This window comes from Achroia grisella, unplaced genomic scaffold, assembly GCF_030625045.1.
Source record: "Achroia grisella isolate CSIRO2021 unplaced genomic scaffold, CSIRO_AGI_Agris_v1 utg598, whole genome shotgun sequence".
Taxonomy (NCBI): domain Eukaryota; kingdom Metazoa; phylum Arthropoda; class Insecta; order Lepidoptera; family Pyralidae; genus Achroia; species Achroia grisella.
In genome coordinates this window covers 605,721-621,390 of record NW_026712958.1, presented here as the reverse complement: position 1 = coordinate 621,390, position 15,670 = coordinate 605,721, and the positions used below count along the sequence as shown (strand labels likewise).

Sequence of the window (15,670 nt, the reverse complement as noted above, 5' to 3'; positions counted from 1 at the left end):
TATCCTGAACCGCGGGTGCACCATTACATTATAATCCTCAAAAAAAAATAGTATTTAGATATATTGCATTTTATTAAGTGCACGTAAGTTAATAATATCCTGAACCGCGGGTGCACCATTACATTATAATCCTCAAAAAAAAATATAGTATTCAGAAAAAATACATTTATTTTTAGAAAACGTAAGTTGATAATATCTTGAACCTCGTTCACTAAGGTTACTAATACATGTATGATACAAAAATATATTGTTTCGTCATTCCGTATAGGTACAGTTCTGTCATAATGGTATGACGCAATCAAAAATTCCATTAATGACTGCGCTCTATACAATTTCGTGGATGCCAGTGGATTGGATACTTTGCGTCACAAGGATTCTATAGAATCGTAATTTGGTCAGCCAGCGCTGCGTCACTGAATGCAATATAATTTTTACATGAAACTGTGTAATTTTTTTCTTTAATATTTCAACATTATGGATAGCTGTATAGATTGAATTTCGGTTACTCCACTTTTTTTTAAATGATGGCTGTATATTTTCAATTTAGGTTTCGTTCTCATTAGAGTAGTGACAAATCCTTAAATGGTTGTTTAAATATAGTAGAAACTTTACTTACTACCATTTCGTTAACAACAAGTTCCATTAACAAACATTAACTACATTCGTTAAAAGCCGAAAGAAAATATAATATTAATTACAAAATATTACTAAACTGTTTCTGACTATATTAATGACATATTTAATAAAATATTGTATATATTTATTAATCAAATACATATTGATACAATTAAATAAAATAATTACGTGTTTTATAATACACAATATTTTTTTTATATAATTTTAAAATTATAAAGCAAACAACAAACTCGTTCTCATCTCTTCTCTTCTGCTTGCTGTAATCAATAGAGTCTATATGATTGATCTGCTGAATGTTAACCTAATAAATATCTATGGTATACTATGGAATGGAATGCAATGAACAAATAAATAAATATAAATTTAGAAAGGTTGATCTAAAAATACGGAATTTGATATAGGATTAGGACTAATAATAAATATTGTATACACAATTATACATGTATAATTGTGTATACTAAAATGGAATAAATAAAATAATTTATTAAATATTAATTATTTAAACAAACATAGTGATTATTTGCTCAATAACTGTAGCATTCAGACTCGTGTGACATAGAACAATTTTTGTATGAATCTATGTAAGCACTTTCTTTTTAAATATCATTCCAACACTACGGTCGCACTAATTCAATTTAGACATTCGCATAAGGGCAGCGCCGACTCTTAAAGTATTCTGTTTATTTACTCTGTGGTAGAATTTGACACACATTCAGCCTGAGGTCAATGTTTTATTCTTCGAAATTCAATTCACCTGTTTATTTTTAGTACGTGATTTTGGCGCGCATTCTGTAAACTAGATCATGCGTAATAAATGTTGAAGCAACAATTCAACTGAATTTTAATTATTGCAATGGAATTAGGACCAGTTGAAAGCAGATTTTGTATTATGGCATCAGCTTGAGAGTGCATTTGCCTTATGTTTACCTTGTGCCTTTTTAATACGCCAGTTCTAGTGATGTTCTCTTTATAGTTATAATTTTTGTGAGTATCTGTGCAAATTGTCAGATAGAAAACGTTTTTAGATTCGATTCTCATCTCAAGTCACTGCACTAACAAATCACTCTGCGGTTACAAATTTAATATGAAATTTTATGTACTGCTATTTAAACCAAGAATTCCAATTTTAAGATATAATTTATGGAGGACATTTTACCAAACTGAAATCTTTTGTGGCATTTTATGTTATTCGTATTTGTTGTTATGATCTATTAGTTTTTTGCAGTATATACATAACATTTTTTTATACTACGATGGTGGCTAACTAGCATAGGACCTATCTACTGCTCAAAAGTTGCCGCTATTTAATTACTATAGACAAGAAATATCTAAATAAATGAAAAACCTATATATACATACACATATATAATTGATTCTAATAAGCGGAGACAAACGCGTACAGTGATATTGTTTTTTAAACTATATAGATATGAAAACGGTCAATGGATCAAACCCATACAGCTGTCATAAGTTGTCAAGTGCCACTAATACTGACTTTTTTATTTATTTTATGTGATCTAAACAAAAGATATAAGTTAATATGTATTACATATTTACTATATAAAAAACCATTCGCATGAGTGCACCGAGGCGACACGCCTCATTAAACAAAATCACTGCTTGATTCCACGACGTTTTTTTATAGTAAAAAATGATTTTTGTTATAATATGATATATACGTTATATCATATTGTAATAAAAACATTTTTTATCGTGTATTAATATCGGATATAAGAATACGATAAAAAAATATGTACATTGGTCGTTACATACTGAAATTATGTCTATCACGATATCAAGTGATGCCCCTGGTATCACTACTTAATTGATTTATATTGCTTTGTTTAATTCCGCTACAATAATCATGTGTGAGATAAACCGCCGAACAGTCAACACTAGGTTTTCAAGCTATATCCGAACTCTATTCAACGCGTGATGATGCATCGTTCAGCGGCGAAACACGTGTCGCAACATGGGTGTAGATTCAATAACGGTCGGAATTTGAGAGAGAGAAGGTCGTAACGGTAGTCAAGTTTCCACACTGGATATTTGTGGATATTATCATGTGTGAGACACACATGATAATTGTAGCGGAATTAAACAAATTAATATAAATCGATTATGTAGTGAAATGGAGTTACGCAAAATAATACCTAATTCGATTAATTTGCCCATATATATTTAAAATGTGGATATTAAGTGTATATGGATATGCCTCAAGGAGTGAAGACCGCCATGTGCAGTTTTATTTATGTATTTAGGCTTTAAAATTTTAATAAATAAATAAGTATATATTATAACTTCGTAGCCTGAAAGTTCTCAGACTCTTCAACTGAAAGATAGCTTATAGCCCAGTCGTGCATAAATGAAATATCACCTTTGGAAAGTTTACAATAATTCCCGAGGAGATAAAAACCATCGCTCCTAAGAATAGCCTTCAATTCTTGTCCCTGACGGGTCTAGGTAGCGAACTTTGAAAAGGGCGAGCACAATAGGTCTATGTAGGTCGCAGTGCTACAGGTGCTATAAACATCAGACAATAGCCAAAACAATCCAATAAAAAAAAAAGATAACTTATAAGAGATGTTGTTTGGTGGCTGAAATAGAGACAAAAGTACTCACAGAAATTACTTTGTAGAAACTCTACCACAGTAGAAGTTAAAGAAATAGGAATACACAGACAATCTTAAATTTCATACTATTATATAGACTTCGCATGGGTGTACATGTATTATATATATAAACCTTCCTCTTGACAACTGTCTGAGTCAGTCAAGTAGAAATACATACATGTTATAAATATATAGAAAACACGCAGATGAATATAAACCATCACACTCATGAAATACAAATGTTTGTACTGTACAGGATATCGAACCAGCAACTATCGGATGTAAAGGATTGTGCTAACTCACTACACCATTGAGACTATATACGTATCAATTTAAACAAATATTTTCTTTATAAAACTCAACAAGTACTAATGCTATACCAGACAGTCTTGATTTGTTTAAATTACCCATTTAATTGGCGAGACTGTATGTTATAAGATCGGCATATCAGGTTACAATCAATTAGGGTTACCAACTATCCTGTTTTATAAGGACATGTCCTAGTTTTTGTACTGTCCTAGGACGTCCTAAATCATTACATAGTATAAAACAAAAGTCGCTGTCGCTGTTTGTATGCTATCCTATGTATGCTTAAATCTTTAAAACTTAAAAGGATTTTGATGCGGTTTTTTTATAGATAGAGTGATTCAAGAGGAAGATTTATATGTATAATACATGTACACCCGTGCGAAGCCGGGGCGAGTAGGTAGTCTAATATATTTCTAAGTAATTTGTGACAAACAATTGTTAATTATCAATTTATCTATTTCAAATTCATTATACAAATTAATCATCATTATAATTAATCATTTATCGTATGCGTGGGGTACCTTTCTCTCACTTATTTCAGGTATCAAATAGGTTTGTTAACTTTCAGTTGTAAAGTGAGATATGACAGTGAAATTACAGGGTGTAGAGTCACAACACGAGGTTTTGGTTTTTTTTAAAACATTATATTGGAATGGTGCACCCGCCTGCTCTAACGGTTTACGCTGGCGGGGCACTAGTGGAGGATGATAAGATGAACATGAGGCCAGGTCAGTTAGCACAAAAATATTTTGAGTGCAAAATGCGGTAGAAAACTTCTATACCTTCGACAGCCTCTTTTAAATTCATCATTACTATATGATAATCATGTATAAATGTTTGTTACAGACCCAGTGATGTCCATATAGTTCGAACATGGCGTGTGTAGGTGCAGTGCTTTTGGAGGCGCGGTCATTCAGACCGTTCCGCTCCTCGGAGGAGTACCTATATGCTATGAAGGAGGACCTCGCTGAATGGATGACGGTCCTCTACCCGGAACTCCGGATCAATGCTGACAACTTTTTGGATAGACTGGACACGGGCGTCGCTTTGTGCAGGGTGAGTTTTTGTTTTATTTTATGTATATCTTTTTTTAAGTATTCTATGGTCCGAAATTAATCTTCTGTCATAATAATATATAAAGTGTTACCTAGACCCAAGTCTAGGTAGTGAAATCTGAAAAAGAGCGAGCACAATAGATCTATGTAGGTCGCAGTGCTACAGGTCCAAGCACCTGACAATAGCCCAAACAACCCCAATAAAAAAAATGTAAAATCCATCTATCACAATGATGTAGTTATGAAAATTGGTTAAAAAGCAATTCCTTTGTTTAGATTCTGTGAGTCAAAAACGAAAGACGAAAAGTTCTCGTAAAAGGGGCCGAAGTAAAAATACAATTTGGACCGAATTTTGGGCCGCGACCATCGAAAGTAAGGTCATGTCTAAACCAGCCATCGAAGACGTCAATGTAATTATATATTACAACTAGCAGAACAAGATTCGACCACTTTTGCCAGATTCGTTTTGCCGTTGACTTTCAATTTTGTTAAGTATCAGTGCTGCAACTCTCCCTAGGAATTTTCATCTACTATGGGAGCAGCGCAGGACCGATCGTCGTGGAGATCTTTGGGGGAGGCCTATGTCCAGCAGTGGACGTCTTCCGGGCTGCGATGATGATGATGATGATGATGAGAACGTCTTTTTTTACTTATTACTTAAGTCTTCGAACGGTTTCCGTGCTCCTTTTCTGTAGATGTTCCGTAGTACTTACTGCAAGATTAGGAACATAGGAATCCATATCTACTGGCTCAAATAAGCTGCGTCCAAAACGGCCCAACTCATTTCTCAGGTCACACTGTCACAAGCATGCCAGTTGGTGTTTTTTTCAACCACTTGCGATTATTATGGCCAGCCACGCGTTGCTATGGCTAAGGTTCTTGAATAAAATAATATTGCGACTATAAATTGAGATGTAAGCTATCCTATCATTCAAGTTGGATCAAATTGCACACAATGTGCAAATCAAATTTGCAATCGGTTCAGTAGTTTCGGAGCCCATCGCGGACAAACAACGTGACACGTGATTTTTATATATAAAGATTATTTATTGCGAAAATCTCTATTGACAAAAGAAATTCCTCTGAAATCTTACCAGAGTAGCCTAATAATGGTCATAAAACAATAAAAAAAATTACGTGACTACGGTCACATACCGTTTTAACATATTAGATACTAAAAGTGATAATAATGTAAATAATGGTATTTATCTTAAATTAATTGATAAAGATTATACAGTGACGTAGTGTATGAATATTATTGATAACGTGGCGGTTTGCGGAAAGGATATAAGAATCCTATTTATAACTAGCTTTTGCCCGCGGCTTCGCTCGCGTTAATTTATCCCCTTAGGGGTGGAATTTATCAAAATCCTTTCTTAGGGGATGCCTACGTCATAGTAGCTTTATGCATGCAAATTCTCAGCCCGATCGGTTTAAATTTGACAAAGTGTCATACAAACTTTCAACCCCTATTTTATCCCATTGGAATTAATCAAAATCCTTTCTTAGCGGATGCCTACGTCATAACATCTACCTGCATGCCAAATTTCAGCCCGATCCGTCCAGTGGTTTGGGCTGTGCGTTGATAGATCACTATGTCAGTCACCTCATATTACACACATACATATCATACTCTATAGCAAGATTTTTAGACTCGAACTTCTACTACTGTCGCAGCTGGCCTTTACAGCTTCACCCGATGATAGGGGCGAGTGCTGATGACACTCCAAACTATAGGAAAGACTTAGGGAGTGGCTGAAGGCCAACTCCCTCCTGACGGATTCGACTTTAGTCCGAGTGCACCGGTAGGGATTCAAACCCCGGCTCAGGGCGTCGTAATTTCGATCTCCGTTTGAATTGGGCGGGGATCGCTCCGAAGTGCTGTTCATTTACACAGGCGACAGTTACCACTTACGTATAAGGCGTCTCCTTGTTGGTTATTATAAAAAAATTACATATTAGATACTCATGCAATAATTCAACAGTTAAAGTAATTAATTCCATTTTAATATATTTAATATTACGTTCAATATCAATCAAGATTAACACAATTTCGCAATTAACTTCGGCAAGTTATCAAACGGATTAAGTTAAATGTTGCAAATTGTAAAACGTTTGTGTAATTAGTTAATTAGATTTACAAGTCAGCTGTTTTGTCGTAATTAATTATTGATCGATTTGGTCGTGTCAATCAATGAGGTTAAGCAGAGGTATCAGTGGGACATTCTTCAGAGTCCGTGTGCGTTGAATTTAGAACCGATTCTTTACTTTTAAATGGAAGACTTTCAAATTCAATTACAGTTTCGTTCGTTTTTTTATTGCAATGGCAAATTAGACGATTCCCAGATTCTTAAACTAGGCTTCCACATACGTGCAAAATAATATATAAAAAAAAATAGTAGAGTTTTTTGTAATGTCAAATTTACAGCTTTTTAATTTATTGCATATGAACGTATGTGCGGTACTTACATCAAAATAATCTTTAAAACAATGTCTTTCGGTCTGTCTAAATGTTCTTACTAATTCTAAAACGACTGGACAGATTTTTAAGAGACTTTCACTCGCAGAAAGCTAATGTTATAAGGAGTAACTCAGGTACTTCTTTTTTAGAAAAAATATTGAAATTAATTCTCACGCTAACAAAGGCACGCAGCTAGGTGGATAATCACATTATTATTGTTAACTGTCGCCATGGGGAATCGTGGAGAATTCCTGGTGAATTCACCACGAGGAGTTAACCTGCTATTCTTCTCTGTTACGCCCAATATACATTTAAAATATTAATACCTTAATTAATTGTTTGTTTATTTGAAATAATATATTATAACACAATTTAGTATTCATATTTGATAAATATACAGAAAATTATTTATATTTTATCCTGTTTATGGTGTTATATATAATATTTAAATGTACAATGATCTGTTACATGGAAAATTCAAAACCTACTTAATGTTATAATGATAATGCAGGTATAAATTGAATTTTAAATTATTATATTAATATTTGAATTATTAATATTAATTTACAGTTATTTTGTTGTTTATTTAATTTACTTAGATGGTATTAACCAATATTTATTTCTAGTATTTACATAACCTAATTGTACAACTAAGAACCTAAAATTAAAAAGCTTAAAAAAATATATAATATGATGACTAAAATATATTATTAAAAGGGGTCCCTTTAGGCAACGTTCCGAAGATACTGGTAGTGCTCTTTGAATAGCTAGACTAATTCTTTGTCCAAGGTAGCTGCCAGCTCTTCGGTCTTCTGTGATGTCGACTAACCTTTTCGTTATTTCTTTGAAAAGTCTTATAGCGCTAGGACCCCACGGACCAAGGGTCTCGACACCGAATGGGACAAATTCATATTCGGAGCCTAGACCCCTGTATTTACATATTTTGGCTTTTTCAGCCGCTTCATTTACTTAGATTACACATATATGTATGTACAACATCGTCGACAAATAAATATACGACCCAACTATGATGTGCTGGTTGTATTTTAAATGCCAAAGTGAATTGTGTTAGAGACATAGTTAAATTAATGCTATATAGTTGTTATTTTATTATAATACGTACTTTTACTAGTACATAGAGTTGATATTTCTTATAGCAGATATGATGTTACATGAAATATTGATCAGCAATATCACATTATCACTTATATTATAAACGCGAAAATTTGTCAGTATGGATGGATGTTTGTTACTCTTTCACGCAAAAACTACAGAACGGATTTTGATGAAACTTAACAGTAATATAGCTTATACACCAGAATGGCATGTAGGCTGTAAATTTCACCCAGGTAACACCGCGGGCACAGCTAGTTTAACATATAGGCATGCAAATTATATGAGTATTCGTTTTACTTAAATATTCATGGACATTGTAAAAATTACAAAGTGATAGTCGATTTATTAGTTTGCATTTGAATAATGTTATATGTATAATTAGTAAATCACGGGAAGTTACCACGTTTTATTTTAGTTGAGTTCCGGATATGAATATCGAGGTAGTTTCAATAGTAGCAACAAACGAAGAGGTGGAAGGTAGACGAATATGTCTGCCCATAAAAGATTTATTTACCATCTACTCGCTGCTCTTCAGTTTACCCATGATCATGGCGGTTTAAACGCAACTAAAATATCGGGATCTAATTACAAATAAAACGTGGTAAGGTCCCATGATTTACCAGTTATACTTTTAGATAATAACCGCGTCAAACTTAAAATGGTTCTTACTGTTAATTACTGGCACTAAGTGACCCAATTTTAAAACCTTACCAATAGTATATTAGTATATATATAGTAGTGAATTTTTTGAATTTTGAATTTTTGTATCATCAACAGTATATTGTAACTAATAACTTAATATAACTTAAAACAGTATATAATGTTATATGACATTAATCTCAATTTTTCCTTTTTTGATCAGAATCCGAAATCTTGGTTTTAACGCTCTTTCTTACATCTTCATTTAAAGGCTTTAAAAATAGCTACAACCAGTAGTAGATATATAAATACAAAAGTCAATATTTTGTTTAGGTTTTTATGTAAATGTATACCTACCTCTTCAAGAGTACGCAGCCTTGGTAGTGTCGTAACAATTCATTAGTGTCGGACGTTCGCAATCGGTCTGTACTCCTCTGCATTTCGCAAAATATATTAAAATACTACGAATGGATAACTCGAATAATTGAAGGTGTTACTGGACCGGCAACACAACTATTTTATATTTTCATCATCATCATCATCATCGCAGCCCGGAAGACGTCCACTGCTGGACATAGGCCTCCCCCAAAGATCTCCACGACGATCGGTCCTGCGCTGCTCGCATCCAATGCCTTCCCGCGATCTTGACCAGATCGTCGGTCCACCTTGCTGGAGGCCTTCCCATGCTGCGCCGGTCCGTGGTCGCCACTCGAGGACTTTACTGCCCCAACGGCCATCTGTCCTACGAGCTATGTGCCCTGCCCATTGCCACTTCAAAGTCGCAATTTTATATTTTAATGAGACTTAATACTAGTAAAAATGTGTATTCTGCCCAAAAGAGCTCACAGCGAAGTAACAAGACAATATTAGTCAAAAGTGACATATAAATCAAAATGGATATCAAAAATATAAAATTTATAAAAAGAATAGTAGACAAGCTGCCAGTAACAAAAGGTTTGCTCCCATAATGTTCGTTTGTTTTTTTTTGGTCCCATAGTGTTTTTTGTTTTTTTTTTTTTTGTTCTTTTTATATAACTTTTGTATATTATTTTGCATGCCGTGTTCGCATATAAATAATTGTACAATCAGACCATAACCTATTACATGTAATTAAATTAATTGTATGATTGTAACAATTGTTGGTGATCGTAAATGAAATTAAAAAAAAAGTAATAAACTAGCTGTGCCCGCGACTTCGTCCTGGAAAAGTTGACGAATGACGAATTTCCATATAAACTTGCATCCCCTATTTTATTTAGGGGTATAATTTTACAAACTTCCTGGAAAACTTGACGAATGACAAATTTCCATACAAACTTGCATCCCCTATTTTATTTAAGGGTAAAAATTTTACAAACTTCCTGGAAAACTTGACGAATGACGAATTTCCATACAAACTTGCATCCCCTATTTTATTTAAGGGTAAAAATATTACAAACTTCCTGGAAAACTTGACGAATGACGAATTTCCATACAAACTTGCATCCCCTATTTTATTTAAGGGTGATAATTTTACAAACTTCCTGGAAAACCAAACCCAAAAATTTAACAAACTTTGATTACTATGGATTTTGACTTTTTGCATTTAGACCACTTTTAAACTAGGGGCAGCGCAGGTCTAACTTTAGACCAGAGACGAATCACGGTTTAGAGATAACCTTCGTTTTGTAGTAAGGAATATTTTGGTCAATGGTTTATTACTAGTATTAAACCAGATTTATTTTTTTGTAATAAGACAGCTAGATTTCATTATTACGCATTTCCGAACTAAATTACTTACGAACCTGGGAACCTAGCTTACGTGTCTCATTAAACGTGATTACGAATATTTCAATGGAATTCACAACGTACGTATTGACTAATAGAGTATAAATAATTTCTAGGTACTATCTTATCTGCCTAGGAAGTGGCAAGCCTCACTCTATATTATGAACAACGTATGATTAAGTGTCTAATCCTGATATAAATTGTTTGTTACGACAAATTCGGAGGTTTATTCCAAACCATATGGAATATTTTTTTATCATTCACACTAGTCGTCGCTTAGAGATCGATTTTGACCATAGTTAGTTTAAATTATAATAATAATAATCTCAGGACAATTCACACAACGCCATCTAGTCCCAAGTTAAGCTAGCTAAACCTTGTTTTATGGGTACCTGATAACCGATACAAACACATAGATATATTTTTTTCGTAAATACATATAGATTATACATAGAAAACACACAGACCGATACAAACAACCATACTCACAAATGTTTGTACCGTGCGAGGAATCGAACCCGCGACCATCGGAAGTAAGGCGGTGTGCTAAACCTCTAAACCATCGAGGCAGCCAATTTAAATTTTAAGTTTGAACATTATTAAGGTTCTTTTGTTAAAAAAGGACTGGACTGTTCGGGTTACGAACACTGATTAGACTTATTGCTTTTGCAATATTTTGCAAATTGCATATTCTGGTGGTCACTCTATTCACCCAAATTTGAATTTAAAAATGAATCTGTATTATTGTAAACATGTACAACATTTATTTGAAAAGAATACGAGCTGAGTATCTTGTCAGTTCTCATCTCGATATCATTCCGAACTGACGGTAGATTTGACATATCATAAGAGTCTGTAATAGACCTACATGAATAAAGATATTTTGAATTGAATTGAATAGTTTAAATATATATATATAAATATAGCTTATATATCAAAATAACACATAGGCTACATAATATTTTGTAAATTGTACGAAATATAATAATAAATGCCAAGTAAGTGTGATGCAGACGAAGTCGCGCACCTCATTTAGTGTAATATAAATCTTTTGTTTATGTGTTTTCAATTTGTAACAATGATTGGAACAGAACCTATGATCTAACCGCGGGTCCTTGAGGTCTCGGATCAATACGAAGTCAATAATTGAATGCGCGGGCGTCGGCGCCGGCGCAACAGGTGTGATTGTTTGCAACGACAATTTCATATTCATTCCCTTTTACTGTCATACCTCAATGGCATTTTTTTTATTGTTAATTAAGTATATTATTTAACCCCTAGATTTATTTAAATTGAAGTGCCCACGGGTGATCGCCCGGTACCAATGTGTAAATTTACTTTCGTTGCGGAGTGTCGTGATTTGAACCAAGTTACTACGCAACTGTTGATAATTTTTTATATTAGACTATAATAAAGTCAGCTACCGTCCCCTAAATGCCATCTATTGGATGCAATTACAGTTGGACGCAATTTGTTTCTGACAAAAATTAACCTGCCAGTGTTTCTAATAACAATAACTTTGTATAAATGTTTTACATTCGAAAAGTCGAATTAAAATAGTAATATGTAGTTTCGACATTGACTATTCTAAGTGAAGCGTCGTAAGAAAAGAGTTCCGTGGTGTATATCATATAGAATAGATATTTATTTTTATATTTTAATGCGACCCATCAGTGGGCATAGGTCTTTAAATACTTACTTCAGATTAACATAAATTCTTATTGTAATTACTTCATATTGTAGAAATTAATTATGTCATTATTTCTATTATTAACTATTTATGTCAACTTCGCTATTCGGCAGTTTGTATTCACACAAAATTTATAAAAATGTAATTTTGAATAACATTAAGTTTCTTGCGCAGACTCATCACAAGAAGAACTTTTTGTGATTAGTCTGCGTTCCGAATTAGTGGTAGAGTCAATAACAATGTTATATGACTATGCAAAAGAGGTTATATTAAGTTTATTTGAATGAAGATTATTTTTATTTCTATTTCAATTAATTAATTTATAAAAATAGCAACACGGAAGTTTCTGACTCATTCTTCTTAGGATGAGACAGCTTTCCGAATGAGCGGTAGATAAAAAATATAGGTATATATAGATTTTGACATTGGCAAAGTCATCGAAACTCTTATGGAATTGTAGAATATAAAAAAAAAGGTTTTTTTTTACATTTGAATAAATTTTCTGTTCTATTCCAAAATCGACGAATAAAACAATCGAAGTCAGAGCCTTGCCTTTTTTCAAGACGGTTTGAAGTGCAAACAATGACATGTAACTGTAATGGCAGTCAAGGTTGAACATAAAATATTTATGTGTTTCTTATTAGTTTTTCTCTTGCATTGCAAAATCGTGGCGATAACATCTCTCCCACGGCACGGAGTCGATTCTACGACCACCGTTATGTCGTTCTATTGTGAATCGCTAAACTATATAGGTCAAATTATTATATAGATTGTTATCAAGTTGTGTACAATTTTTGAAGTATTTAGTATTGATTGTTTGTAGATTATGTTCGTTTGTATGTACATTTTTCTTTTATACCAGTGATGGTAATCAGGCATGTGGTTCGTCTGATGGTTAACGGTTACCGTAGCCTATGGACGCCTGAAACACCAGGGTTGTCACATGCTCGTTATCTATTACCATATATACTATGTAGTATCTGTTTTACGGACGATACTCTGTAATACTTTGTGTATAATTACATGGTATAAAACAAAGTCGCTGTCGCTGTCTGTCCGTCCCTGTGTATGTTTAAATCTTTAAAACTACGCAACGGATTTTGAAGCCGTTTTTTTAATAGATAGAGTGATTCAAAAGGAAGGTTTATATGTATAATATATGTAGACCCAAAGCCGGGGTGTGTAGCTATTAGATATATATTCGCGGGCTCCATCTAGTCCCAAACTAAGAGAGCTTGTTTTAAGGGTATTAAACTACTGGTACAAATATATACATTTTTGTAAATACAAACGTAAAAGTAAAACAGACCAGTTTGTACGAATGAGTACAGTGTGAGGAATCGAACCCGCGATCATCGGAAGTAAAACGGCGTGCTAAACCTCTAGTCCAACGAAGTCTATGTCAATATAGTTCACATATATTGAATACAGGAAATCATTTCATATCTTCAAGTACTAGACTATCAAACTCATCTACTAACTGTCCCTTTAAAACATTGATGCAAAAATATTCGGACAATGGCCTACAGTCTTGGGAACTCGATGGCGCATCGCATATGAATTCGATTGCGATTCTATGAATCGATACAGTATTCGGACGTGATGCTCTCATAAGTGCCAAGTTTAGTACGTGAATAGAATGTTCTAGAACATATTTTTGTAGTGTTTTCACTTCTACCTGCTTTGGTATTATCCGTTCTCACGATAGAACTGTTTGGGAGATTGCTAATGCCTCTTGAATGGAAAATTTCAAACAAGTATTTTTTTCCGTGAATAGAATGTTCTAGAACATATTTTTGTGGTGTTTTCACTTCTACCTGCTTTAGTATCCTCCGTTCTCACGATAGGACTGTTTGGGAGATTGCTAATGTCGTTTAAATGGAAATTTTAAAACAACTAGTTGTTTTTTACGTGAATAGAATGTTCTAGAACATATTTTTAATTTTCACTTCTATCTTTATTCATTCTCAGATAGAACTCTTTATTGCTAATGCCTCTTGAATGGAAAAATTAAAATAACAAGTAATTTTTTACGTGAATAGAATGTTCTAGAACATATTTTTGTGGTGTTTTCACTTCTACCTGTTTTAGTATCCTCCGTTCTCGTATTCTTTGGGAAATAAATGTCTGTTAAAATAACAAGTATTTATTTACGAAAAAAAAACATATTTTTGTGGTGTTTTCATCTATGTTACTTGTTCTCATCAGTTTTGGGATCTAATGTCGTTTAAATGGAAATTTTAAAACAACTAGTTGTTTTTTCCTTGAATTGTATTCTTAATTTTCAAAATATCTTTATTCATGTAGGTCTATATTATGATATGTCAGAAGAATTCACAAGAAACTCAGCACGTTTTCTTTTCAATTAATTAAATAAGTGTACATGTTTACAATAATACAGATTCATTTTTAAATCTAATAGGGAGATAAAAGTCTTCTTATTTATAATACTTATTTGACAATAATTAGTTTGATAATAGTTTTTAAAACTGTTTCAGTTGTGATCTCAGTTTAGTGTCAGTCAATATCTCACTGATACGTTAAATATGTCAATTTATTATTAAATTACAAGTGTTTTATGAAGTGCCAAATTTTACACGTTTCCACCATTGCAAATTCATTAATATGTACAACAAAAGTGCGTTATTCATTTTATGGTCATAAACTGTTTTATGTACTGGATACAAGTGAATTTACGACTTCATGCTGTTTGAATACTGATGTGTTTTTAATTATTTCAAAGATTTATGGTCTTTACCTAAATAAATAATTAATCTAGTATAATATTTTTATTTTAGCCATTAATTAAGATGTTTTAAAAAACGACTTTAATATGAGATGTAGCAATAATAATAATATGTGGCCACTTCACACAGCGCCGTCTAGACCTAGTTAAACTAGCTAGAGATTGTGTTATAGGTACTAGATAACTGATACAAATGCATAGGTTTTTTTCGTAAATGCATACATATTACATAGAAAATACCCAGACCGATACAAATAATCATACTCATGAATACAAATGTTAGTATCGTGCGAGGAATTGAACCGCGACCATCGGAAGTAAGGCGGTATGCTAAACTGCTAGATCACCGAGGCCGTCAAATCAAATCAACAAGCTAATAAATTGTACTAATTAATAATATTAATTAAAGTTAATGTAGAATTAGCAGAAATACACATAAAAAATAGAAGAACTAAGAGCTTCCACATTTCTGATGACGTTAAGTCTGTCTGATCATCAGTAGTTCCAACTCATACGTTAGTAGCGAAACCTTCAAGAATTATTTTCCTTCTTAAAGGACTGGCAACACATTTTCAATTTCCCTGGTGTTGCAAGAGCTCATGGGTGGTGGTAATCACTTACCATCGGGCGAGCAACAAG

General features: G+C 33.2%; 1 protein-coding gene across 1 annotated transcript in view; it reads left to right on the top strand.

Moving 5' to 3' along the window:
* The window catches only part of LOC131848838 (GAS2-like protein pickled eggs), a 96,502-nt gene that overhangs the window by 14,420 nt on the left and 66,412 nt on the right, over window positions 1–15,670 (top strand). The window contains exon 2 of the mRNA XM_059198782.1: window positions 4,404–4,613. Coding sequence (XP_059054765.1) covers window positions 4,431–4,613 — 183 coding nt within the window. The 5' untranslated portion in view covers window positions 4,404–4,430. The remainder of the gene's footprint in view (window positions 1–4,403; window positions 4,614–15,670) is intronic.